Source organism: Coregonus lavaretus (genome assembly GCF_964263955.1).
Source record: "Coregonus lavaretus genome assembly, chromosome: 28".
In the NCBI taxonomy this organism is placed as follows: domain Eukaryota; kingdom Metazoa; phylum Chordata; class Actinopteri; order Salmoniformes; family Salmonidae; genus Coregonus; species Coregonus lavaretus.
In genome coordinates, this window is record NC_140015.1 from 40,108,999 (window position 1) to 40,133,139 (window position 24,141).

Here is a 24,141-nt window from a genome sequence, read left to right on the forward strand (position 1 = left end):
GAGGAGGAGGGGGGTCTGCAAGAAACTGAATCTACTGTTTTACAGAAAGTGTTGCTAATCGATGGCTGTCAGTGTCTCAAATGGCACCCTATTTCCCCTTTGCCACTGGCCAAAAGTAGTGCACTAGGTAGGGAATAGGGTGTTGTTTTATAAGGTAGCAGGAGTGCACTAGGTAGAGAATATGCAACCTTCACAGATACAGGTTGTTGACACAGGAGTGGGTAGAACTTGAAAGGGAGTGTCCCAAATGGCACCCGATTCCTTAAATAGTGCACTTCTTTTGACCAGGGCCTGTTGGGAATAGGGTGACATTCGGGACATTGACTAAGGCACAATTAATTGAACTCCACTTTTAGGACTTTTACATCCATTCTGTGTGACCTATGCCTTAAATCAATTGGGTAAATTCAGCGGGTCAGTGTCTCAGAGAGAGGTCATTCTAGATGGGGATGGAAGAACAACCATAATGGGTTGTAAATCTGCTACTATCCTGATCAGCTAAGCTTCTTTCCTTTATAAGACCCAATACAGAACTCACACACACAGGTGATTTTACTGGCCAGGTCAGGTCACATGGTCAGGAACAACTCTTACCCATAATAACTGGCCTCTGTGTCCAATGTGAAAGAAGATGAATCCTCAAGAAAGGGGCCCAAAACAAATATGATTTGTTTCCTTAAAACGTGTTATTTTATTTATTTGTATTTATTTTATGTTTTTTTTTTTTTATGTTTTAGTTTCTTCATGTCTTGCAAGTGCAAACCAAAATTGTAGTCATTGATAAAAGCTCCCTGCCGTCTTGAACGTTCCACTCTTAACGTTAATGTATCTACTGATGGGAACTCTCCTACCTGGGGATCAGGGCCCGGATTCACAAAGCCTCTCAGAGTAGGAGTACTGATCTAGGATCTGGTCCCCCCTGCCCATACAATCTCAGTCATTATAATGTAAAATACTAAACTGATCCCAGATCAGCGCTCTTATCTCCGAGACTCTTGAGACATACAGGCCAAAGGAATGATCTTCCAGCCAGGATGCCAGTTTGCACAGAACAACGAGACCTTGTTCCGTCCTTCCTTTGTCCCTGCTTGGCAGTTATTCAGCGTCAGTTTAACTGCTCCATTTGAAACCCACTAAAGGGGAAAAGGTTGACAATGTGCCATAGCGAAGACTGTTTTTTTTGTGGAACTAGCATGCCAAATCGTGACGAGCTCTCTCTCTCGCTGCAGAACCCAGACTACTTAAGTAAGGGGGTGTCTCCAATGGTACCCGATTACCTGTATATGTATTTATAGACCCTGTTTCAAAGTAGTGTACTATATAGGAAATAGGTTGCCATTTGGGATACATCCTATCTCCTTTAAAGGCTCCCAAGAGGACATGCGTTCTTAATATGTTTTTAGGCTGTTTGAACATCTGTATTTTTCTCTCCCTCTCTCTCTCTCTGTGTGTGTGTGTGTGTGTGTGTGTGTGTGTGTGTGTGTGTGTGTGTGTGTGTGTGTGTGTGTGTGTTTAATTAACCCGCATCATGCTTCTGTGTTGCATCAGTGATAATCTACTGAACTTTGATTAAGGAACAACTCTAAACAACAAAGATCAAGCATTTAACACAAAAAAAGGAACTGTCTTTTTGTAATACCTGCTTTAATGTTACCAAACTAAACCTCTTCATTAAACATGTGTATAAAGTGATTTTTAAAAAGGTATTAATAAATAAACATATTTGAAAGTATCAAATCAAAATAGCTGTAGCTCCGTTTTTCTTTGTTGTGCTTGTGATGATGGTGATGGTTATGATGATGGTGTTGGTGTTGATGGTGATGATGGTGATGGTGTTGATGTTGTTGGTGTTGATGGTAATGATGATGGTGATGGTGATGGTGATGGTGATGATGATGATGGTGATGATGGTGATGATGGTGATGGTGAGATGGTGATGATGGTGATGGTGTTGATGGTGTTGGTGTTGATGGTGATGATGATGATGGTAATGATGATGGTGATGGTGATGGTGATGATGATGATGGTGATGATGGTGATGATGGTGATGGTGTTGATGGTGAGATGGTGATGGTGTTGGTGTTGGTGTTGGTGTTGATGGTGTTGGTGTTGATGGTGATGATGATGATGATGATGATGTGCTAATGTAGCCATCTGGTGTTGCAGTATTGGTTCTGGTTTTCACTCAACAGCACTGTAGCGCATTACAGCAACCTATATATATATCTCAGATTACAGTAACCTCCCCCTGCTGGTAAATTATGGTAGTAAAAATATATGTGAAATATATATCCTATGATACAGCTTTATGTTTAAACTCACTCGTTTTTGGATACTGTGGACTCTATTGAGTAGACTGAACTATGGTTTTATGGACACACAATATGTTTTGTATCAGCTCACTGTATACAGTAATGTGTTAATCTTTATTTAACCATGGAACATTTTTACAACCAAAATATCACTTAAATATAAACACATATGAATCATTGTTAATAAATAGACATGTTTTTCATAAATCATAAATACATGTGTTTTTTTAAACCTTTTCTACTATGACATCGGGGAAATGTTACAATTTCGTGACCCGGAAGTGACTTTGGGCAACTTGTGTTTTCAAACTGTTTTCGCGGCGCACCGTTTGTATAATCGGTGCGTGATCTCTGTTTAGACTTTTCTTTCGGTTCAACTAAGGCGAAGGTAATTATGCGTTTTTATTAGCTTAGAAATCTTCCCTTTGTTTCATAAATAACGTTAAACAAAACTAATTTTATTTTGAAAGGAAATAATGTCAGGAAATGGAAGCAGAAAGGAAAGAGGACAGGGAAAGATGAGACCAACAAAAAGGCGACAATACTCCAGGGAGGCGCTAGAGAAAGCTGTAGAGAAAGTAAAAACTGGAATAAGCCTTAGGGAAGTTGCCCGTGAGTCAGGGATTCCTCACACCACTCTCCAAGATTACAAAAATAACAAATATGCCTTTGCCCCTCACCCCAACCTGGCAATAACCACCGAGGAAGAGCACTCCCTTATATCTTATATTCACTGGATGGCCGACCATGCCTTCCCTATCAGCAGGACTGTGGTGAAGGCTCTGGCTGTGGCCATTATAAAGGAGAGTGGCCGTAGCACCGTCGTCAATTTGGAGAGGGGACTGAGTGACAACTGGTGGTCTAGATTCAGGGCTCGCCACCCTGAACTGAGCGCCAGGGTTCCCAACACTCTCAACCGGGCCAGGGTACATGGTGCTTCTCCTGCCACCATCAAGGGCTTCTTTGATGTCTACGAGCCCATCTTTGTCAGCCACGGCTTAGAACACAAGCCGCACCTCATCTTCAACTGCGACGAGACAGGGTTTGCGGACAAGCCCAAGTCCAGGGAGAAAGTTCTCTGTCAAAAAGGCAGGAAACGCATCTATCAACAGCAGCAACACAACACTATGGAACGTATTACCGTGCACTGCTGTGTGAGTGCAGCTGGTGAGAGTATCCCGCCCTTCATAATCTTCCACAAGTGCCTCCCCAGTACGGCCTACGCGCTCGAGGGTCCACCGAAGGCCCTATATGGGGTGTCCCCTAAAGGCTACATGGATGCAGAACTCTTCCTGAAGTGGCTGGTCTTCTTCGTGAAGCACGCCCCAAAGGAGAGGCCCCTGGTGCTCGTATTGGACCAACACAAAACCCATGTGTCCAGGGAGGTGGTCAGGTTTTGCCGGGAAAATCAGATGGAGATGGTCTGCCTGCCGGTGAATACCACCCACGTGTTGCAGCCATTGGACATCAGCGTCTTTGGCCCGCTGAAGACTGTGTTCAGCAGGAATGCTGCACATCTGGGCCTGGTGCGGGGTGATCTTGTCACCGGCAAGAAGCACTTCTCCGGCATGCTGCGAGAGGCCTACCCCCAGGCGGTCACTAAGAAAAACATCATGGCTGGGTTCAAGAAGGCAGGGATTTTCCCGCTCAACAGAGAGGCCTTTGACTCCAGCCAGCAGGTGAAGCTGGTGCCGACCACCCCTGACCCCAAAGCAGCAACCTCAGAGGCCACTGCACGGAACCCCATCCCCAAAGCAGCAGAGGCCCCCACAACCCCAGCAGCAACCCCGTCTCTTGTCCCTGGTAACTGCTGTCCGACCTGCGGACAGCGTGTCCCACCCACAAACCCTCTGGTGGCTGCAGGGCTCGTCTCTCCAGACCTGGCCAATGTCCTAGTGCCCCCTGTCTTCCAAACATCTAACCGGCAGAAAGTGAAGCGTCGACTCCTCCTGCCGGCCCGCGTCTTCACAAGCGACGAGTACAACAAACTCTTTCATCAACAGGAGGCTAAGGAGGAGCAGGAGAGAAAGCGGGAGGAACTGCAGAGGACGAGAGAGCCCGGCGAAAACACCAAAGCAAAAGTGAAAAGGAAACATCAGGCTGAGGTGGCAGAGCTTGACGGAGAGGTGTCAGAGCACTGCGCACCGGTGTCAGAGGACGATGTCTGTCTGCAGCCCTAATTACCTTGGGCTTTCAGTTTTCCATCTTTTGATAGTTTGCTCTAATCATATGAGAGATGATGCTCTGAAGCCCTCCTGTCATCAGCAGTAATCTCTGGAGAGAGGGGTAGAGGGAGGGGTAGAGGGAGAGCGAGAGAGAGATGGGTAGAGGGAGAGAGAAAGAGAGGGGGGTAGAGGGAGAGAAGTAGGGGGAGAGAGAGAGGGGGTAGAGAGAGCGAGAGAGGGGAAGAGAGAGAAAGAGGGGTAGAAGGAGGGGGGGGGGGGGGTAGAGGGAGAGAGTGAAAGAGAGGGTGAGTGTGAGAGATGTTTCTTTGTAAGTGTTTTTATTTTACCAGTGGTATTTTTGTTTTGTTTTTACCCGCATCATGCTTCTGTGTTGTTGCATCAGTGATAATCTACTGAGCTTTGTTTTAAGGAACAAATCAAAACAAAAACAACAAGTGTAACATTTAACAGGAAAAAAGGAACCGTCTGTTTTTGATGACATGGGGTGTATTCATTACGCCGATTCTGTTGCAAAATATTTCTTAAACGGAAGCAAACGTCACAAAATGTGGAGAGACTTACCTGAACTTGTCCAATAGAAACTCCAAACAGTTGCAAAACATTCAGTTGGGCAACAGAATTGGTGGAATGAATACACCCCTGTTTTAATTTGCCAAAAGAAACCTCTTCACTGAACATTTGATTAAAAAAGTGATTGTATTAGTGAACACTAACAAGTACTAAGCTTTATATATACACTGAACAAAAAATATAAATGCAACATGTAAAGTGTTGGTCCCATGTTTCATGAGCTGAAATAAAAGATCCCAGAAACTTTCCATGCGCACAAAAATACAGTGACCAGATCCTAGGAACCATTAAAGGTACAGTGGGGGGAAAAAGTATTTAGTCAGCCACCAATTGTGCAAGTTCTCCCACTTAAAAAGATGAGAGAGGCCTGTAATTTTCATCATAGGTACACGTCAACTATGACAGACAAAATGAGAAAAAATAATCCAGAAAATCACATTGTAGGATTTTTAATTAATTAATTTGCAAATTATGGTGGAAAATAAGTATTGCAATTGGCATGCTGACCACAGGAATGTCCACCAGAGCTGTTGCCAGAGAATTTAATGTTAATTTATTTACCATCAGGCCTCACAACCGCAGACCACGTGTATGGCGTCGTGTGGGCGAGCGGTTTGCTGATGTCAACGATGTGAACAGAGTGCCCCATGGTGGCGGTGGGGTTATGGTATAGGCAGGCATAAGCTACGGACAAAGAACACAATTACATTTTATCAATGGCAATTTGAATGCACAAAAATACAGTGACCAGATCCTAGGAACCATTAAAGGTATCTGTGACCAACAGATGCATATCTGTATTCCCAGTCATGTAAAATCATATATTAGGGCCTAATTTATTTATTTCAATTGACTGATTTCCTCATATGAACTGTAACTCAGTAAAATCAATGAAATTGTTGCATGTTGAGTTTATATATTTTTGTTCAACTCTTGAAAACCCTTCTTATTATCTGTAGGGTTTTCAGCAGTTAGCTTCGCCCACGGTTGGCTGCGTGTGAACTACAATTCCGACGCTGTGTTTTAACATTTAGAAATGTAAATAATCATCACTTGCAAAACGGTTTCCGAAACATATGCTGATATGCCCCTTATCGTTCACATCAGCGAGAAATAATATTTTCCCCAAAAAATATACACATGCTGTAGCAGTTTGCACAGATCCATAAACTGTGTGTGCCTCCAGTTGACAAACTACACTTCCTCCCCAGTTACACTTACACACAGGTGTTCGGAGCACACTAGTCTGTCTTCCGTAAATAAGCGATATAAAATGGAGATATGACCGTGTGGGAACACTAACCCTAATTAGACCTATGAAGGTGTGTCCTGATTGTACCTTTTTGTTTTTTGAAAATTATTTCTCGCTGATATGAAAGACACACTACTTATGTTTCCAAAACTGTACCGCAAGCGATGTGTTTTAACGTTCAGAACGAGCGTTGGGGATGATAATCAAACTCCCCCAGCCAGAAGATACTATCTATCATCAATAGGCGCGAAAGCAGTTAGCGTCTTCTTCTTCTGTGGATTTTATATGGCGGTTGACAATCAACTTTAAGGTGCATTACCGCCACCAACTGGACTGGAGTGTGGTCCAGAGACAGTGAAGGTCTAAATCCTACCCAATAATCTCATCTCCCTAAGGAAACGAAATACATAATTAAATACTACATTTCCTAAAGATTTCCCCAGCAGTTCACTTAATCCTGGCTCTTCAACCCCATTACTCCTCAAATCTAATAACAATCGCCCCCTTTCTCTCACATATTTCTGGCACTGAAATAGAACATGTTCCACTGTCTCCATCTCCTCCTGACAATGATCACACCTCCCAGTCGAATGTTTCCCCACCACTTTCAATGTACTATTTAGCCTTGTGTGTCCCAGTCTCAGCCTTGTGACTACACATTCATCCCTTCTCTCTCGGCCTGAGGACCTCCCTGCCCCCATCTTTTCCTGGATCTTATACAGGCGTCTTCCCTTTCAAATCAAATCAAATCAAATTTTATTGGTCACATGCGCCGAATACAACAGGTGCAGACATTACAGTGAAATGCTTACTTACAGCCCTTAACCAACAGTGCATTTATTTTCTCTCCCTGTTCCACAACTCTTGCCACTTATTTTTAACCACTGTTCTTATTAATCCCTTGGCTTCTGCTTTACTGATTGACAATTCCATCTCAACATTAGGATGTTTAAGAGCCTGCTTGGCAATAATATCCACTTCCTCATTCCCCTCTACTCCCACATGAGCTGGTACCCAGAGGAACATAACAAATATCCCCATCTGTTTCACTCTATACAAGCAAGCACTGCAAAACCTCATACAATACAATCATCCTGTCTGCTCTGAGAGACACATGAATTTAAGCTCATCAGTGCTGCACAGTTAGCGTCTATGAATGGGTTAAGTACTTAACCCATTAAATAAAGGTTAAATAAAATAAAAAAAATACTTGATATACTAGGCTTTATATACTAGGCATGATAATGTATGACTGTGGGTATTAAAATGTTTCATAACAGTGCCAAAATTGGGTTTGTCCAGCTTGCCATATTTTGATTTTAGGTAGTGACTTTTGCTCCACAGGGACTTAGATACAAGTTGCACTCCCATACCCCGGATGTGATTATTGTGTGTGTCTGCAGAGAAGGAGATGCCTCTGCCCGTGCAGGTCTTTAACTTTCAGGTAAACTTGTGTTTTGAAAACTTGTTTTCAACAGTTTATATAACTGGGAACACGTTTGAATGACTATATTTTATGGTTTGCCTTGTTTTGATTGAATTTATCTATTTGGTCCTCTGATAAAGTGTTTTCAACTAGCGTTAGCTAACATGCTAATCTTGCTAGCTAACGTTAGCTAAGAAACTAGGCTAGGGCCTTAATCAAACATCAAGTTAGTCCTAACTTTAGCGTTAGGGCGGATTGAACTAGGTTTTGTTTTATTATAGATTATACATCTTCAGTTTGTTTGATAGATATAGCTAACTAGTTAGGTAAATTGTGAAGGGGAGTCGGCGGATTAAAAAAATAACAGGTGTAATTTAGCTCAGTTAGTTATAGAAAATGTAAACAGACAGTTTGAGTCGTTACTGTAGTTTGCTAACTTTTTAAAACCTGACTGCCGTTAGTAATTCCTTACCAGCATAGCTACATCTGTGTCAAACAGCGTAGCCACCTAAAATGCAAGCTATTTAGCTAGCTAAATAAAAATGTAGCTAGCTAGAGAAGATGGCCATGGAAACAATTCATAAATTGTCTGTTATGATCAGCTAGCTAACGTTAGCTAGCTAGGTAAACAATATCCACCGGATTGGCAGAAGTTACTATCACCCTGAAACCTGTCACCAACCGCTTCAGTTCAGTTTAGGTACTGTTCATTTAGAGACAACACATGAATTGGCATCCCTTTTATGCAAGAAGCAGGACTTCCAATTTTCTTAAACGCCTCAGACCTTGCTTCTTCCACCCATTCACGTGACCCACCTTGTTGATACAGCACCCAAAGTATGTGGACACCCCTTCAAATTAGTGGATTCGGCTATTTCAGCCACGCTGTTGCTGACAGGTGTATAAAATTGAGCACACAGCCATGCAATCTCTATAGACAAACATTGGCAGTGGAATGGCCCGTACTGAAGAGCTTAGTGACTTTCAACGTGGCACCGTCATAGGATGCCACCTTTCCAACAAGTCAGTTCATCTAATTTCTGCCCTACTAGAGCTGCCCCGGTCAACTGTAAGTGCTGTTATTGTGAAGTGGAAACGTCTAGGAGCAACAATGGCTCAGCCGCGAAGTGGTAGGCCACACAAGCTCACAGAACGGGACCACTGATTGCTGAAGCACGTAGTGTGTAAAAATTGTCTGTCCTCTGTTGCAACACTCACTACCGAGTTCCAAACTGCCTCTGGAAGCAACGTCCGCACATTAACTGTTAGTCGGGAGCTTCATGAAATGGGTTTCCATGGCGGCGCAGCCGCACACCAAGATCACCATGCGCAATGCCAAGCGTCGGCTGGAGTGGTGTAAAGCTCACCGCCATTGGAATCTGGAACAGTGGAAACGTGTTCTCTGGAGTGATGAATCACGCTTCACCTTCTGGCAGTCCGGCGGACAAATCTAGGCTTGGCGGATGCCAGGAGAACGCTACCTGCCCCAATGCATAGTGCCAACTGTAAAGTTTGGTGGAGGAGGAATAATGGTCTGGGGCTGTTTTTCATGGTTTGGGCTAGGCCCCTTAGTTCCAGTGAAGGGAAATCTTAACGCTACAGCATACAATGACATTCTAAAAAAAAATATGAAAAATGTATGCACTCACTAACTGTAAGTCGCTCTAGATAAGAGCGTCTGCTAAATGACTAAAATGTTTAAAAAATTTAAACGATTCTGTGCTTTCAACTTCGTGGCAACAGTTTGGGGAAGGCCTTTCCTGTTTCAGCATGACAATGCCCCCGTGCACAAAGCGAGGTCCATACAGAAATGGTTTGTCGAGATCGGTGTGGAAGAACCCCATCAAATTCCTTTGGGATGAATTGGATCGCCGACCACGAGCCAGGCCTAATCGCCCAACATCAGTGCCTGACCTCACTAATGCTCTTGTGGCTGAATGGAAGCAAGTCCCTGCAGCAATGTTCCAACATCTACATTTACATTTTTACATTTAAGTCTTTTAGCAGACTTACAAATTGGTGCATTCAACTTAGGATAGCCAGTGGGACAACCACCACTGGGGGAGGGGGGGTGTAGAAGGATTACTGTTAGACTATTACAGGTATTCCTTAAAGAGGTAGGGTTTCAAGTGTCTCCGGAAGGTGGTCAGTGACTCCGCTGTCCTGGCGTCGTGGGGGAGCTTGTTCCACCATTGGGGTGCCAGAGCAGCGAATAGCTTTGACTGGGCTGAGCGGGAACTGTGCTTCCGTAGAGGTAGGGGGGCTAGCAGGCCAGAGGTGGATGAACGTAGTGCCCTCGTTTGGGTGTAGGGTCTGATCAGAGCCTGAAGGTAAGGAGGTGCCGTTCCCCTTACAGCTCCGTAGGCAAGCACCCTGGTTTTGTAGTAGATGCAAGCTTCAACAGGAAGCCAGTGGAGTGTGCGTAGGAGCGGGGTGACATGAGAGAACTTGGGAAGGTTCTGCACGATAAGTTGTAGGGGTTTAATGGCACAGGCAGGGAGCCCAGCCAACAGCGAGTTGCAGTAATCCAGACAGGAGATGACAAGTGCCTGGATTAGGACCTGTGCCGCTTTCTGTGTAAGGTAGGGTCGTACTCTTCCTTCCCCGGGAGGAAGAGCCGCTCCGTCTTGCCGAGGTTCAGCTTTAGGTGGTGATCCGACATCCACACTGATATGTCTGCCAGACATGCAGAGATGCGATTCGCCACTTGGTTATCAGAAGGGGGAAAGGAGAAAATTAATTGTGTGTCGTCTGCGTAGCAATGATAGGAGAGACCATGTGAGGATATGACAGAGCCAAGTGACTTGGTGTATAGAGAGAATAGGAGAGGGCCTAGAACTGAGCCCTGGGGTACACCAGTGGTGAGAGCACGTGGTGCGGAGACAGATTCTCGCCACTCCACCTGGTAGGAGCGACCTGTCAGGTAGGACGCAATCCAAGAGTGAGCCGCGCCGGAGATGCCCAACTCGGAGAGGGTGGAGAGGAGGATCTGATGGTTCACAATATCAAAGGCAGCAGGTGGGTCTAGAAGGATAAGAGCAGAGGAGAGAGTTAGCTTTAGCAGTGCGGAGAGCCTCCGTGACACAGAGAAGAGCAGTCTCAGTTGAATGACCAGTCTAGTGGAAAGCCTTCCCAGAAGAGTGGAGGCTGTTATAGCAGCAAAGGGGGGACCAACTCCATATTAATGCCCATGATTTTGGAATGAGATGTTCGACGAGCAGGTGTCCACATACTTTTGGTCATGTAGTTTATTAAACTGCCCCAAAGTACATCCAGCTTATGTGGTCAGAGGTCTGGCTAACTAACTAACATCACTTATCATGCAGAGTGCTTTAAGTCATCAAGGACAGAAACCACTCCTCTTCATCACTCCTTCCTTCCCTGCATCTCTCCCCTCCCCCTCCCGCCTCCAGGTCAGCTCAGTGTCAGAGCTGGAGGTTGCCGCAGGGGCAGAACAAGCACAGGCTCAGGACAGCGAAAGAGACAAGGAGAAGAGTAGGGCCTCTAGCTCAGCCTCAGAGCCTCCCTGTCCCTCCCATAGCAGCAGACCCAATCTGCTCTTACCGTTCACTGCAGGGGACTACGTCCTCAGCTCCAGCCTCTCAGCATGCTCCCTGCTCCCTGAGGTAGGGACCACCAGTGCAAGACAGAGCAAAGCTCTGCTATGTGGAATTGTTTTAAGGTCGTACCAAGGATCATTTTGCCATTTGATTTAGAATTTCAAGACCCCTTGAAGTATTCCCCCCAAAAAATATGACTAAAATATTTTTGGCCTTACTGCTATTAGACCATACAAACACATTGAATAACAGATTCACTATGGATAGTCCCCCCAAAAAATCTAAAGGAAGTTTGTTCTGAAGTTTCTGTCCTATATCTGAGAGATGTACAGTTGAAGTCGGAAGTTTACATACACCTTAGCCAAATACAATTAAACTCAGTTTTTCACAATTCCTGACATTTAATCCTAGTTGAAATTCCCTGTCTTAGGTCAGTTAGGATCACCACTTTATTTTAAGAATGTGAAATGTCAGAATGATTTTAGAGAGAATTATTTATTTAAGCTTTTATTTATTTCATCACATTCCCAGTGGGTCAGAAGTTTACATACACTCAATTAGTATTTGGTAGCATTGCCTTTAAATTGTTTAACTTGGGTCAAACGTTTCGGGTAGCCTTCCACAATAAGTTGGGTGAATTTTGGCCCATTCCTCCTGACAGAGCTGGTGTAACTGAGTCAGGTTTATATGTCTCCTTTCTTTTTTTCAGTTTTACCTACATTTTTCTATAGACTGAGGACAGGGCTTTGTGGTGGCCACTCCAATACCTTGACTTTGTTGTCCTTAAGCCATTTTGCCACAACTTTGGAAGTATGCTTGGGGTCATTGTTCATTTGGAAGACCCATTTGCGACCAAGCTTTAACTTTCTGACTGATGTCTTGAGATGTTGCTTCAATATATCCACATAATTAATTATATATCCAAAAATTACTTGTGTCTTGCACAAAGTAGATGTCCTAACCGACTTGCCAAAACTATAGTTTGTTAACAAGAAATGTGTGGAGTGGTTGAAAAATGAGTTTTAATGACACCAACCTAAGTGTATGTAAACTTCCGACTTCAACTGTATTTAACCCCTTATTTTTGGCACTAATCCAGTCTCTCTATACTTCCATTAATTTTTTTCAACTGGTACCGAGGGACCTTCAGACGGGTCTTGTGAGGCCTGTGGGCGTCCTATAGCAAAACAACCCACATGTTTGTGAGAGTCTCACCCTTACACAGAGGGGTCATATTAGAGTGTAGCCCAAACTGTTTGCACGCTGCAGGCAGTTGGCAGATCGGCTGTACCAACTTCAGATGAGTCCCAAGACACTTGTGGGGGGTCGTAGAGCAAAACGGAGAACACCGCGTTCGTTAGTCGTCTTTCCATAGAGGGGTCATAATCATTTGTAGGCTAAACCGTTCGGACGCTACAGACAATTTTGTGAGAAGACATATTTTTGGGATGTCTCATGGTCTGACAAACACCGCTCTAGCTCTGTCACCGCAGATGCGAAAGTGTTACATAGGCGAATGCGGTGGATTGAAACGCATCCAATGCCCCCCAGAAAAACTCTAGATTATTTTTATGGTAATATTTTATGCTAATTCGATTTCAGTGGGGCGCGGACATCGACCTTAGACTTTTAGAGGTTAACCCCCTATCTCCCCCTCTCCCTTCTCTCTCTTTCCATCTCCCCCTCTCTCTCTTCATCACACCTTCTCTCTCTCTGTCTCTCTGTCCCCCTCCCTTCCATCCCTCTCTCTCCTCCAGGGGGCGGTGGAGCCGATGCAGATCGATGCTGACCCCCAGGAAGACCAGCAGAATGCTCCAGACATCAACTATGTGGTGGAAAACCCCACACTGGTACATTACTATAGCACTAAGCTAGCCCTAGCACTGGTACATTACTATAGCACTAAGTTAGCCCTAGCACTGGTACATTACTATAGCACTAAGCTAGCCCTAGCACTGGTACATTACTATAGCACTAAGCTAGCACTGGTACATTACTATAGCACTAAGCTAGCCCTAGCACTGGTACATTACTATAGCACTAAGCTAGCCCTAGCACTGGTACATTACTATAGCACTAAGCTAGCCCTAGCACTGGTACATTACTATAGCACTAAGCTAGCCCTAGCACTGGTACATTACTATAGCACTAAGCTAGCCCTAGCACTGGTACATTACTATAGCACTAAGCTAGCCCTAGCACTGGTACATTACTATAGCACTAAGCTAGCCCTAGCACTGGTACATTACTATAGCACTAAGCTAGCCCTAGCACTGGTACATTACTATAGCACTAAGCTAGCCCTAGCACTGGTACATTACTATAGCACTAAGCTAGCCCTAGCACTGGTATATTACTATAGCACTAAGCTAGCCCTAGCACTGGTACATTACTATAGCACTAAGCTAGCACTGGTACATTACTATAGCACTAAGCTAGCACTGGTACGCTGAGCTGAGTCTTACGTAGCTGTGTGTTTGTAGTTCTACTTCTAGATTCTTCTAGATTCTATGCTGATCACTGAATTAAATGAAGTCAGTCTGTCAAATGGTGGTCTGCTTCTTTCATGTTTTCTTCACACCGTTTTCTCTCTCTCTCTTTTGTCTCTCTTTCTGTCGCTCTCTCTGTGTCTATCCCCCCCCCCTCTCACTGCTTTCTCTCTCTCTCTCTCTCTTTCATCTGTCCCCGTCTCCCTCTCTAGGACCTGGAGCAGTTTGCGTCCAGCTACAGTGGTCTGATGCGTATTGAGAGACTGCAGTTCATAGCAGAACACTGTCCCCAGCTCCGTGCCGAGGCCCTGAAGATGGCGCTGTCCTTCGTCCAGAGGACCTTCAACGTAGACGTGTACGAGGAGATCCACCGCAGACTCACCGACGCCACACGGTGAGGAGGAGGAGGAGGAGTGTGAGATTGAAGTGGAGCATATATAAGGTACAAAAGTATCTGTGGGCTCAGTGAGGAGTATTATTGTGTGTGTTGTGAGCTTGTCTTCGTATGTGTGTGTGTGTATCTGTGTGTGACCCTGCATGTGTGTGTACGACACTTCCATCTCTGTATATTCCCAGACAGGTGCAGGGTGTCCCTGACGCGGTGCCTGAAGGGCCGGTGGCGCCCCCTCTCCTGGACACAGCCTGGGCAGAGAGCACCAGGAAAAAGGCCCTGCTCAAACTGGAGAAGCTGGACACTGACCTCAAGAACTACAAGGGAAACTCTATCAAAGAGAGCATCAGGTAACCAGCTCTGGGGGAAACTCAAGTAGACATTGTTTTCACTGTTACATGGGTCACAAGCAGTGGAGATGGAACTCAGACAACATGCATGGCTAGAACCTATGAAATCTGCTGGGTTTACACCCATTCCAATGCTTTTAACTTCATGCGAGGGAGTGTGCAAGACAAGTGCACACTTAGGGATAAGGGTGGACAATGTGGACACAGCCAGTGGTATGGTATGGGAGAGGAAGGGCCTCAACCCAAATGGAACCAGTCCACTACTCAACAAGTTTTATCTCACTGATTCCTCCCTCTCCTCCCTCTGTTCAGACGGGGTCATGATGACCTAGGGGACCACTATTTAGACTGTGGAGATCTTAGCAACGCCCTCAAGTGCTACAGCCGAGCCCGAGACTACTGCACTAGCGCCAAGCATGTCATCAACATGTGCCTTAACGTCATCAAGGTACTATGACCTCATCAACATGCGCCTCCTTACATTTACATTTTAGTCATTTGGCAGACGCTCTTATCCAGAGCGACTTACAGTTAGTGAGTGCATACATTTTAATACTGGCCCCCCCGTGGGAAACGAACCCACAACCCTGGCGTTGCAAGCGCCATGCTCTACCAACTGAGCTACAGGGGCCTCCTAAATGAATGTTTATGAATGTCATGTCAACTTTTATAGATGTCAATATTTTGTCATCAAGTTCTGTCAATTTGACTTGGTCAAATCTATAAACGTGTATTGTCTGACCTAACATCCCTGGAAGGTTTCTCAAACCTTTTCTCTCTCTCTCTAGGTTAGCGTTTACCTCCAGAACTGGTCCCATGTACATAGCTACGTCAGCAAGGCAGAATCCACTCCGGAGATAGCTGAGGTTAGCATCGAATGACTGAAATAGAACCTTTACATCATAGCTCCCTAGTGAGAGAAACTCAAGCAGTATGGGAATTTATTCAACAGATGTTCTCCTTTTATATTCCCTTATGTGTACAGTAGAGCATAATATAACCTTCACACTGTCATCATGGTCACCTGAAAGAAAATCACTGACTTACCTCGGCTTGCTTGTTTCTTCTAGCAACGAGGAGAGCGAGACAGTCAGAACCAATCTGTCCTCACCAAACTAAAATGTGCTGCGGGTAAGACATCATACTATCCTAGGATTATACTGTTAGGAGGACCACTGAAGTCTGCATGTTTCTCTTGTCAGCTGAAATTGCTTTTTTTAGACCTGCATTAGGTAATAAAACCTATTCTTAAATTGTGAGTTGCGCTTTCAAATGTTTCTCTTGTCGTCGTCCCCCCCCCACCCCCACCCCCAGGTTTGGCAGAGCTGGCCTCTAGAAAGTACAAACCGGCCGCCAAGTGCTTCCTCCAGGCTTCGTTTGACCACTGCGACTTCCCAGAGGTCAGATATCAATATACCCCGCTACCTCTGACCCCAACTAAACTAACTTGACCCCAACCCCAACTCCTCTGACCACCCCCAACTCCACTCCATAATAATGGTATGGTACCTTCACCATATCTGATCTGAGCCATGATGTTGCTGTGTACAGTCGTGGTCAAAGGTTTTGAGAATGACACAAATAATTAATTTTCGCAAAGTCTGCTGCCTCAGTTTTTATGATGGCAATTTGCATATACTCCAGAATGTTATGAAGAGTGATCAGATGAATTGCAAAGTCCCTCTTTGCCATGAAAATGAACTTGATCCTGCTAAATGACGTAAACGTAAACGTTAATCCCCAAAAAACTTTTCCACTACATTTCAGCCCTGCCACAAAAGGACCAGCTGCCATCATGTCAGTGATTCTCTCTTTAACACAGGTGAGAGTGTTGACGAGGACAAGGCTGGAGATCACTCTGTCATGCTGATGAAGTTAGAATAACAGACTGGAAGCTTTAAAAGGAGGGTGGTGCTTGGAATCATTGTTCTTCCTCTGTTAACCATGGTTACCTGCAAGGAAACACGTGCCGTCATCATTGCTTTGCACAAAAAGGGCTTCACAGGCAAGGATATTGCTGCTAGTAAGATTGCACCTAAATCAACCATTTATCGGATCATCAAGAACTTCAAGGAGAGAGGTTCAATTGTTGTGAAGAAGGCTTCAGGGCGCCCAAGAAAGTCCAGCAAGCGCCAGGACCGTCTCCTAAAGTTGATTCAGCTGCGGGATCAGGGCACCACCAGTGCAGAGCTTGCTCAGGAATGGCAGCATGCAGGTGTGAGTGCATCTGCACGCACAGTGAGGCGAAGACTTTTGGAGGATGGCCTGGTGTCAAGAAGGGCAGCGAGGAAGCCACTTCTCTCCAGGAAAAACATCAGGAACAGACTGATATTCTGCAAAAGGTACAGGGATTGGACTGCTGAGGACTGGGGTAAAGTCATTTTCTCTGATGAATCCCCTTTCCGATTGTTTGGGGCATCCGGAAAAAAGCTTGTCCGGAGAAGACAAGGTGAGCGCTACCTTCAGTCCTGTGTCATGCCAACAGTAAAGCATCCTGAGACCATTCATGTGTGGGGTTGCTTCTCAGCCAAGGGAGTGGGCTCACTCACAATTTTGCCTAAGAACACAGCCATGAATAAAGAATGGTACCAACACATCCTCCGAGAGCAACTTCTACCAACCATCCAAGAACAGTTTGGTGACGAACAATGCCTTTTTCAGCATGATGGAGCACCTTGCCATAAGGCAAAAGTGATAACTAAGTGGCTCGGGGAACAAAACATCGACATTTTGGGTCCATGGCCAGGAAACTCCCCAGACCTTAATCCCATTGAGAACTTGTGGTCAATCCTCAAGAGGTGGGTGGACAAACAAAAACCCACAAATTCTGACAAACTCCAAGCATTGATTATGCAAGAATGGGCTGCCATCAGTCAGGATGCCAGGGTGGATGTCATGTTTTTAGTTTTATTTGGATTTAGGAGTTTTATTATTTGTGTTATAAAATGTTGTGGGTCCCCTCTCCCCCAGCTCCTGTCCCCCAGTAATGTAGCGGTGTACGGGGGGATGTGTGCCCTGGCCACCTTCGACAGACAGGAACTACAGAAGAACATCATCTCCAGCAGGTAGGCTCCCTACGCAGTGCGCACTGGACTTAGTAGTACCCTCGTAAGAAGTGCACTTCAGGTAACCACTAACTCTGTAAAAGAGCAATGTGCTTCATTGGTCTCTCCATCAAGTGGAACTGTTATGGAGAGTAACAGCTTGTTTGGGTGATGAGTGATTTCAGTACATATTGAAATGTCAACCCCTGTTTTCCCTCGCTTTCCCTCTCTTTCCCTCCCTCTCTCTTCTCTAGTTCCTTTAAGTTGTTTCTAGAGTTGGAGCCCCAGGTGCGTGACATAATCTTCAAGTTTTACGAATCGAAGTACGCCTCCTGTCTGAAACTACTGGACGAGATGAAGGTAAGGAAGAAAGCCTGTAACTGTCCATATAAAACTGTTAACTAGATGACGTTTAAGGAAGAAAACATGTTTATATGGACAGTTACAGGCTAACTAGATGACGTTAAGGAAGAAAACCGTTTTATATGGACAGTAACAGGCTAACTGCAAAATCTGAATGAGAAACTCTTTATATTGCCACTCAGTAATGTTGATTGAATTAGTCTTGGTGTTGGTCAGAAACAACAGGGATTTGAGTGTGCACCTAACACCAATTCCCTCTCGTCCTCTCTCCTTCTCTCTCGTCCTCTCTCCTCCTCCTCTCGTCCTCTCTCCTCCTCCTCTCTCGTCCTCTCTCCTCCTCCCTCGTCCTCTCTCCTCCTCCCTCGTCCTCTCTCCTCCTCTCTCGTCCTCTCTCCTCCTCTCTCGTCCTCTCTCCTCGTCCTCTCTCCTCCCTTGTCCTCTCTCCTCCTCTCTCGTCCTCTCTCCTCCTCCTCCTCCCTCGTCCTCTCTCCTCCTCCTCTCGTCCTCTCTCCTCCTCCTCTCTCGTCCTCTCTCCTCCTCCTCTCGTCCTCTCTCCTCCTCCTCTCTCGTCCTCTCTCCTCCTCTCTCGTCCTCTCTCCTCCTCTCTCGTCCTCTCTCCTCGTCCTCTCTCCTCGTCCTCTCTCCTCGTCCTCTCTCCTCCCTTGTCCTCTCTCCTCCTCTCTCGTCCTCTCTCCTCCTCCTCCTCCCTCGTCCTCTCTCCTCCTCCTCTCGTCCTCTCTCCTCCTCCTCCGTCGTCCTCTCTCCTCCTCCTCTCGTCCTCTCTCCTCCTCCTCTCTCGTCCTCTCTCCTCCTCTCTCGTCCTCGCTCCTCCCTTGTCCTCTCTCCTCCTCTCTCGTCCTCTCTCCTCCTCGTCCTCCCTCGTCCTCTCTCCTCCTCCCTCGTCCTCTCTCGTCCTCTCTCCTCCTCTCGTCCTCTCTCGTCCTCTCTCCTCCTCCTCTCGTCCTCTCTCCTCCTCCTCTCTCGTCCTCTCTCCTCCTCCCTCGTCCTCTCTCCTCCTCCCTCGTCCTCTCTCCTCCTCTCTCGTCCTCTCTCCTCCTCCCTCGTCCTCTCTCCTCCTCTCTCGTCCTCTCTCCTCCTCTCTCGTCCTCTCTCCTCGTCCTCTCTCCTCCCTTGTCCTCTCTCCTCCTCTCTCGTCCTCTCTCCTCCTCCTCCTCCCTCGTCCTCTCTCCTCCTCCCTCGTCCTCTCTCCTCCTCCCTCCTCCTCTCGTCCTCTCTCGTCCTCCTCTCGTCCTCCCTCGTCCTCTCTCCTCCTCCTCTCGTCCTCTCTCCTCCTCGTCCTCTCTCCTCCTCGTCCTCTCTCCTCCTCGTCCTCTCTCCTCCTCTCTCCTCCTCCCTCGTCCTCTCTCCTCCTCCCTCGTCCTCTCTCCTCCCTCGTCCTCTCTCCTCCCTCGTCCTCTCTCCTCCTCCCTCGTCCTCTCTCCTCCCTCGTCCTCTCTCCTCCCTCGTCCTCTCTCCTCCTCCTCCTCTCTCCTCCTCCTCCTCTCTCCTGTAGGATACCCTTCTATTGGACCTGTACCTGGCCCCTCACGTCAGAACACTGTACACACAGATCAGAAACAGAGCCCTTATACAGGTGAGACAGAGTCATGACACCATGACATAACACAACACGCTTTGTAGGACTTAAGTCACTTTGCAGTGTTGTGGAAGTTTTCCTCATATCCCTACATCACCTGTGTTCTGAGACAGTACTTCAGCCCAAGTTGTTAACCTGTGTTCTGAGTCAGTACTTCAGCCCATGTTGTTAACCTGTGTTCTGAGTCAGTACTTCAGCCCAAGTTGTTAACCTGGTGTGTGTGTGTGTGTGTGTGTGTGTGTGTGTGTGTGTGTGTGTGTGTGAGTCAGTACTTCAGCCCGTATGTGTCTGCAGACATGACTAAGATGTCCCAGTCCTTCAACACCACAGTGTTAGCTCTGGAGGATGAACTGACCCAGCTCATACTGGAGGGACTCATCAACGCACGTATAGACTCACACAGCAAGGTAACACACACACACACGTATAGACTCACACAGCAAGGTAACACACACACGTATAGACTCACACAGCAAGGTAACACACACAGGTAAAGACTCACACAGCAAGGTAACACACACAGGTAAAGACTCACACAGCAAGGTAACACACACACACACAGCAAGGTAACACACACATATAGACTCACACAGCAAGGTAACACACACACACACACAGCAAGGTAACACACACATACACACACACAGGTATAGACTCACACAGCAAGGTAACACACACATACACACACACAGGTATAGACTCACACAGCAAGGTAACACACACACACACAGCAAGGTAACACACACACACACAGCAAGGTAACACACACTCACACAGCAAGGTAACACACACACATATAGACTCACACAGCAAGGTAACACACACACACATATAGACTCACACAGCAAGGTAACACACACACATATAGACTCACACAGCAAGGTAACACACACACATATAGACTCACACAGCAAGGTAACACACACATACACACACACAGGTATAGACTCACACAGCAAGGTAACACACACACACACAGCAAGGTAACACACACACACACAGCAAGGTAACACACACACACGTATAGACTCACACAGCAAGGTAACACAAACTAGCCATAGACTAGTCTCTCTCTACACATCAACTATCACTACAGGCACACACACACCAGTCTCTCTCCACTTCCAGTATGAGTGAGTAACTTCCTGTTTCCTGTATGTGTGTGATGTCAGATCCTGTATGCGAGGGACGTGGACCAGAGGGGCCATACGTTTCAGAAGTCTGTCCACATGGGCAAGGAGTTCCAGAGACGAGCCAAAGCCATGATCCTCAGAGCTGCCGTGCTACGCAACCAGATACACGTCAAGGTAACAGAACCCCTCTTGATGCTAGTCACAGCTGTTACTATATGACCCTAGTCTAGACTATTGAGATGGATCTAGGGACGGTTTCCCAGACACAAATTAAGCCACATTAAATCCTGAATAAAAGCATTCGCAGTGGATATTCTTCACTGAAGTTTTTTTAGTCCAGGACGAGGTTTGATCTATGTCTGGGAAAGCGGCCCCTGGGGAGCGCTTTCCTCTTTATCCCTCTGTATGGGAAAACCTTGGATAGTTCACCTGTAGTGTGTTTGATTTGGAACATGTTGTCAGTGCTTTTCTTGCTTTTGTCAAAACTTTCATTTATCAAGTGATGTATTTCAAGAGCTTAGATGGTACGGTGGTGTCCCATCGTTTGAATCAACCTGTTCCCCCTCTTGAGACAACGTATCCCCCTCTCTCAGCGTTTCACCGTTAAGTCTACATCTGTTCTCTTCCCTCTTTAGTCCCCTCCTAGAGAAGGCAGCCAGGGGGAGCTGACAACAGCCAACAGCCAAACAACCCGGATGAGCAGCACCATGTGAGAGGGACATCCCATCATTACACCATCGCTGTCTGGCATGGCACTCCGCTCCCTGTATAGTGCACTACCCCTTATGGGCCGTGGTCAAAAGTAGTGCACTACGTAGGGAATAGGGGGCCATTTGGGACACATCCACTGCCTGGTGCCTCTGAATGAACAGAGGGGGGGCCTGTCCACAACAGCCCTCAGATAGCATCGTATTCCCTATGTAGTTCCCTTATTTTGGCCAAGTCAAAGCTACAACTGCTAAGCCAGAGCCTGGCCAAAAGTAGTGGACTATGTAGGGAATATGGTGAGATTTGGGAGGCAGACTATGTATGACATGGGCCCAACGTTAGCGGAAAAAAAACAATGTCTCCGTCCCGAATGACACCCAATTCCCTATAGTGAGCTACTTTTGACCAGGGCCTACGATTCCTGGCTGGAGAAAAGACCGGAACAAACACAATAAAAAAAAAAAAAAACGTTTTAAGTTGGTGAAGATACAATGTCTGTTGTTACTCAAATGAAATGAAAGAGAGGGAGAGATGCAGCTGGCTGGTTCTTTGTAAAGAGATGCACTTTGCTCTGTACCTGGTGACAAACATTGATTACACATTGGGGGGGGGGGGGGAACACAACCTCGACACAGAACAAGATTTTAATAAAGATACATACAAAATTAGACTTCCTCTTTCTTTGGTGTTAAGATGAAGTTGCCAATAACGGCACAGATTCCTGATGCCACCCTTACATTTAGGTAATTTAGCACAGCGTTTCCCAACCCTGGTCCTCCAGTAACCCCAACAGTACACAGTTTTATTGTAACTCTGGACAAACACACCTGATTCAACTCATCAACGAGGTGTGTTTTTCAAATAGTCCGGGTAGTCATTTGATTAGCTGTTCAGGAGTCTTATGGCTTGGGGGTAGAAGCTGTTAAGAAACATTTTGGACCTAGACTTGGCGCTCCGGTACCGCTTGCCGTGCGGTAGCAGAGAGAACAGTCTATGACAGGGTTCTTCAATTCCGGTCCTGGAGGGCCGAAACACCTCTGTTTTTCATCCTCTCCTTCTAATCAGGGGCTAATTCAGACCTGGGACACCAGGTGAGTGTAATTAACTACCAGGTAGAAATAAAAAACAGAAGTGTTTCGGCCCTCCAGGACCGGAATTGAAGAACCCTGGTCTATGACTAGGGTGGCTGGAGTCTTTGGCAATTTTTAGGGCCTTCCTCTGACACCGCCTGGTATAGAGGTCCTGGATGGCAGGAAGCTTGGCCCCAGTGATGTACTGGGCCATACGCACTACCCTCTGTAGTGCCTTGCGGTCGGAGGCCGAGCAGTTGCCATACCAGGCGGTGATGCAACCAGTCAGGATGCTCTCGATGGTGCAGCTGTATAACCTTTTGAGGATATGAGGGGGAATAGGCTTTGTCACATAAAAACGTTGCGCAATAAAGCAACTCATCAAAAACAGCTTCTTGAATGCTCTACAAGTTAGCAGTTTAGTGTGTGTTATATTTATGCTTGGGATATCGAAAAGTTAAATCACTGGAGGACGTCTTTAATCTTTAAGTCTGTTTCAGTCCATCTCTTCCTCCTCTTTGACAGTTAAGAGGGTCACTCCAGGGCTATTGAATCGCTGATTGTCTCCAGCAGACGGCATTAAGGGGGTGCGTTCTTCTATTAAATCTGCCTGTGCATGTCTGTCCTGGTGGAAGGTCCTCGGAGGCTCCCTCATAGACATTAAGCCACTGGGGAGGCGGGGGGTGCGTGGCAGTGCTTTTGTCTTTGGGTGCTTATCAAGCCTGTTCTGTAGCACCGCACACAACTCACTCAGCTCCATGCTCCGGAACGCTGGAGGCTTCACCAGCCACACCAGCTTATCATCCACCATGGTGTCTTCCTCATCTGACATCAACTCCGATGTCACTCCTTCCCAAAGATCCTTCTCCTCGTGACTCTGGAGCATCGCAGTTCTGGAATCCAGCAGCCGCTTCCTCCTCGAGCGCCATCGCTTGTCGATGCGTGTATCTTCACTCTTCTTACGGTTCTCTGGCAACTGCATCAGGAAGTTCCGCCGGACTGTTTCATAGTAGGTCACACTGGCAGCCCTGAGCACATCATGAGTCACACCCAAACTTTCCTTGGATGCCTCTCTAATCAGATAGGCGGAAACCATCTTGTTGTGTGGGGAGTTTACTTTATCCTTAGGCTGGTATCTGTGTACCAGATTCACCACGGAATTATGGAGCCGCCTCACTGTTTCTGCTACTAGCGAGCTTCTGGCCCGCTTCCGCTTAGCCGGTACCGGGCCAAGCTGATGAACATCTCTTTCAAGAGAGTCTCTCAGTGAGACAACGTGTTCTTTCAGCCCTCCGACTTCTTTTTTCAGACCTCCTATTTCCAATTTTAGACCTCCAACCACACAGTTCAAGTCATCTTTCACCCGAGCCGTCGTATGGCTCAGATTCATGACAGCTCTGTAGATCTGCGCGTTTGATACCTCAGCTGGTGGAGTTGCTGGGCTGTCAAGTCCATGGTGAGCTGGTGGAATTGCTGGGCTGTCAAGTCCATGGTGAGCTGGTGGAATTGTTGGGTGTGGTTGGGTGTTAGGATATTTATACCCATCTTGGCCAAGTTTCTCCCATGAAGTGCAGTCTGTATTACATTTTACTTCATTAGCTTCTGATTTGATCTGAGTAGCAGTCTGTGGCATGAGCTCTGCAGTCTGTGGCAGGTCAAGGTGTAAGGGCTGAGGTTGTTCCTGCTCAAA

General features: G+C 46.4%; 1 protein-coding gene across 2 annotated transcripts; it reads left to right on the forward strand.

Annotated features, from left to right (window-relative positions):
• The first annotated feature begins 7,700 nt into the window (after nucleotides 1–7,700).
• LOC311104426 (COP9 signalosome complex subunit 1-like) lies at nucleotides 7,701–22,042 on the forward strand. Of its 2 annotated transcripts, none has more exons than XM_084146258.1 (14): nucleotides 7,701–7,764; nucleotides 13,064–13,156; nucleotides 14,008–14,189; nucleotides 14,372–14,536; nucleotides 14,849–14,984; nucleotides 15,325–15,402; nucleotides 15,607–15,667; nucleotides 15,851–15,936; nucleotides 17,507–17,601; nucleotides 17,835–17,940; nucleotides 19,457–19,537; nucleotides 19,810–19,947; nucleotides 20,713–20,847; nucleotides 21,309–22,042. In XM_084146258.1, the coding sequence occupies exons 1-14, from the start codon at nucleotides 7,732–7,734 to the stop codon at nucleotides 21,384–21,386; spliced, it is 1,467 nt and encodes a 488-aa protein (XP_084002384.1). In that variant the 5' UTR covers nucleotides 7,701–7,731; the 3' UTR covers nucleotides 21,387–22,042. The 2 variants fall into 2 exon arrangements, with proteins under 2 accessions (XP_084002384.1, XP_084002383.1); XM_084146257.1 differs by lacking the exon at nucleotides 7,701–7,764 and adding an exon at nucleotides 11,166–11,372.
• Nucleotides 22,043–24,141: the final 2,099 nt, after the last annotated feature.

What these genes read in the sequence shown, in the direction of transcription:
- LOC311104426 (XM_084146258.1), top strand. Translation starts at nt 7,732, where the DNA reads ATGCCTCTGCCCGTGCAGGTCTTTAACTTTCAG. An exon ending in TGCAGGTCTTTAACTTTCAG is followed by an intron (nt 7,765 to 13,063) that starts GTAAACTTGTGT and finishes TCTCTCCTCCAG; the next exon opens with GGGGCGGTGGAGCCGATGCA. An exon ending in AGACTCACCGACGCCACACG is followed by an intron (nt 14,190 to 14,371) that starts GTGAGGAGGAGG and finishes GTATATTCCCAG; the next exon opens with ACAGGTGCAGGGTGTCCCTG.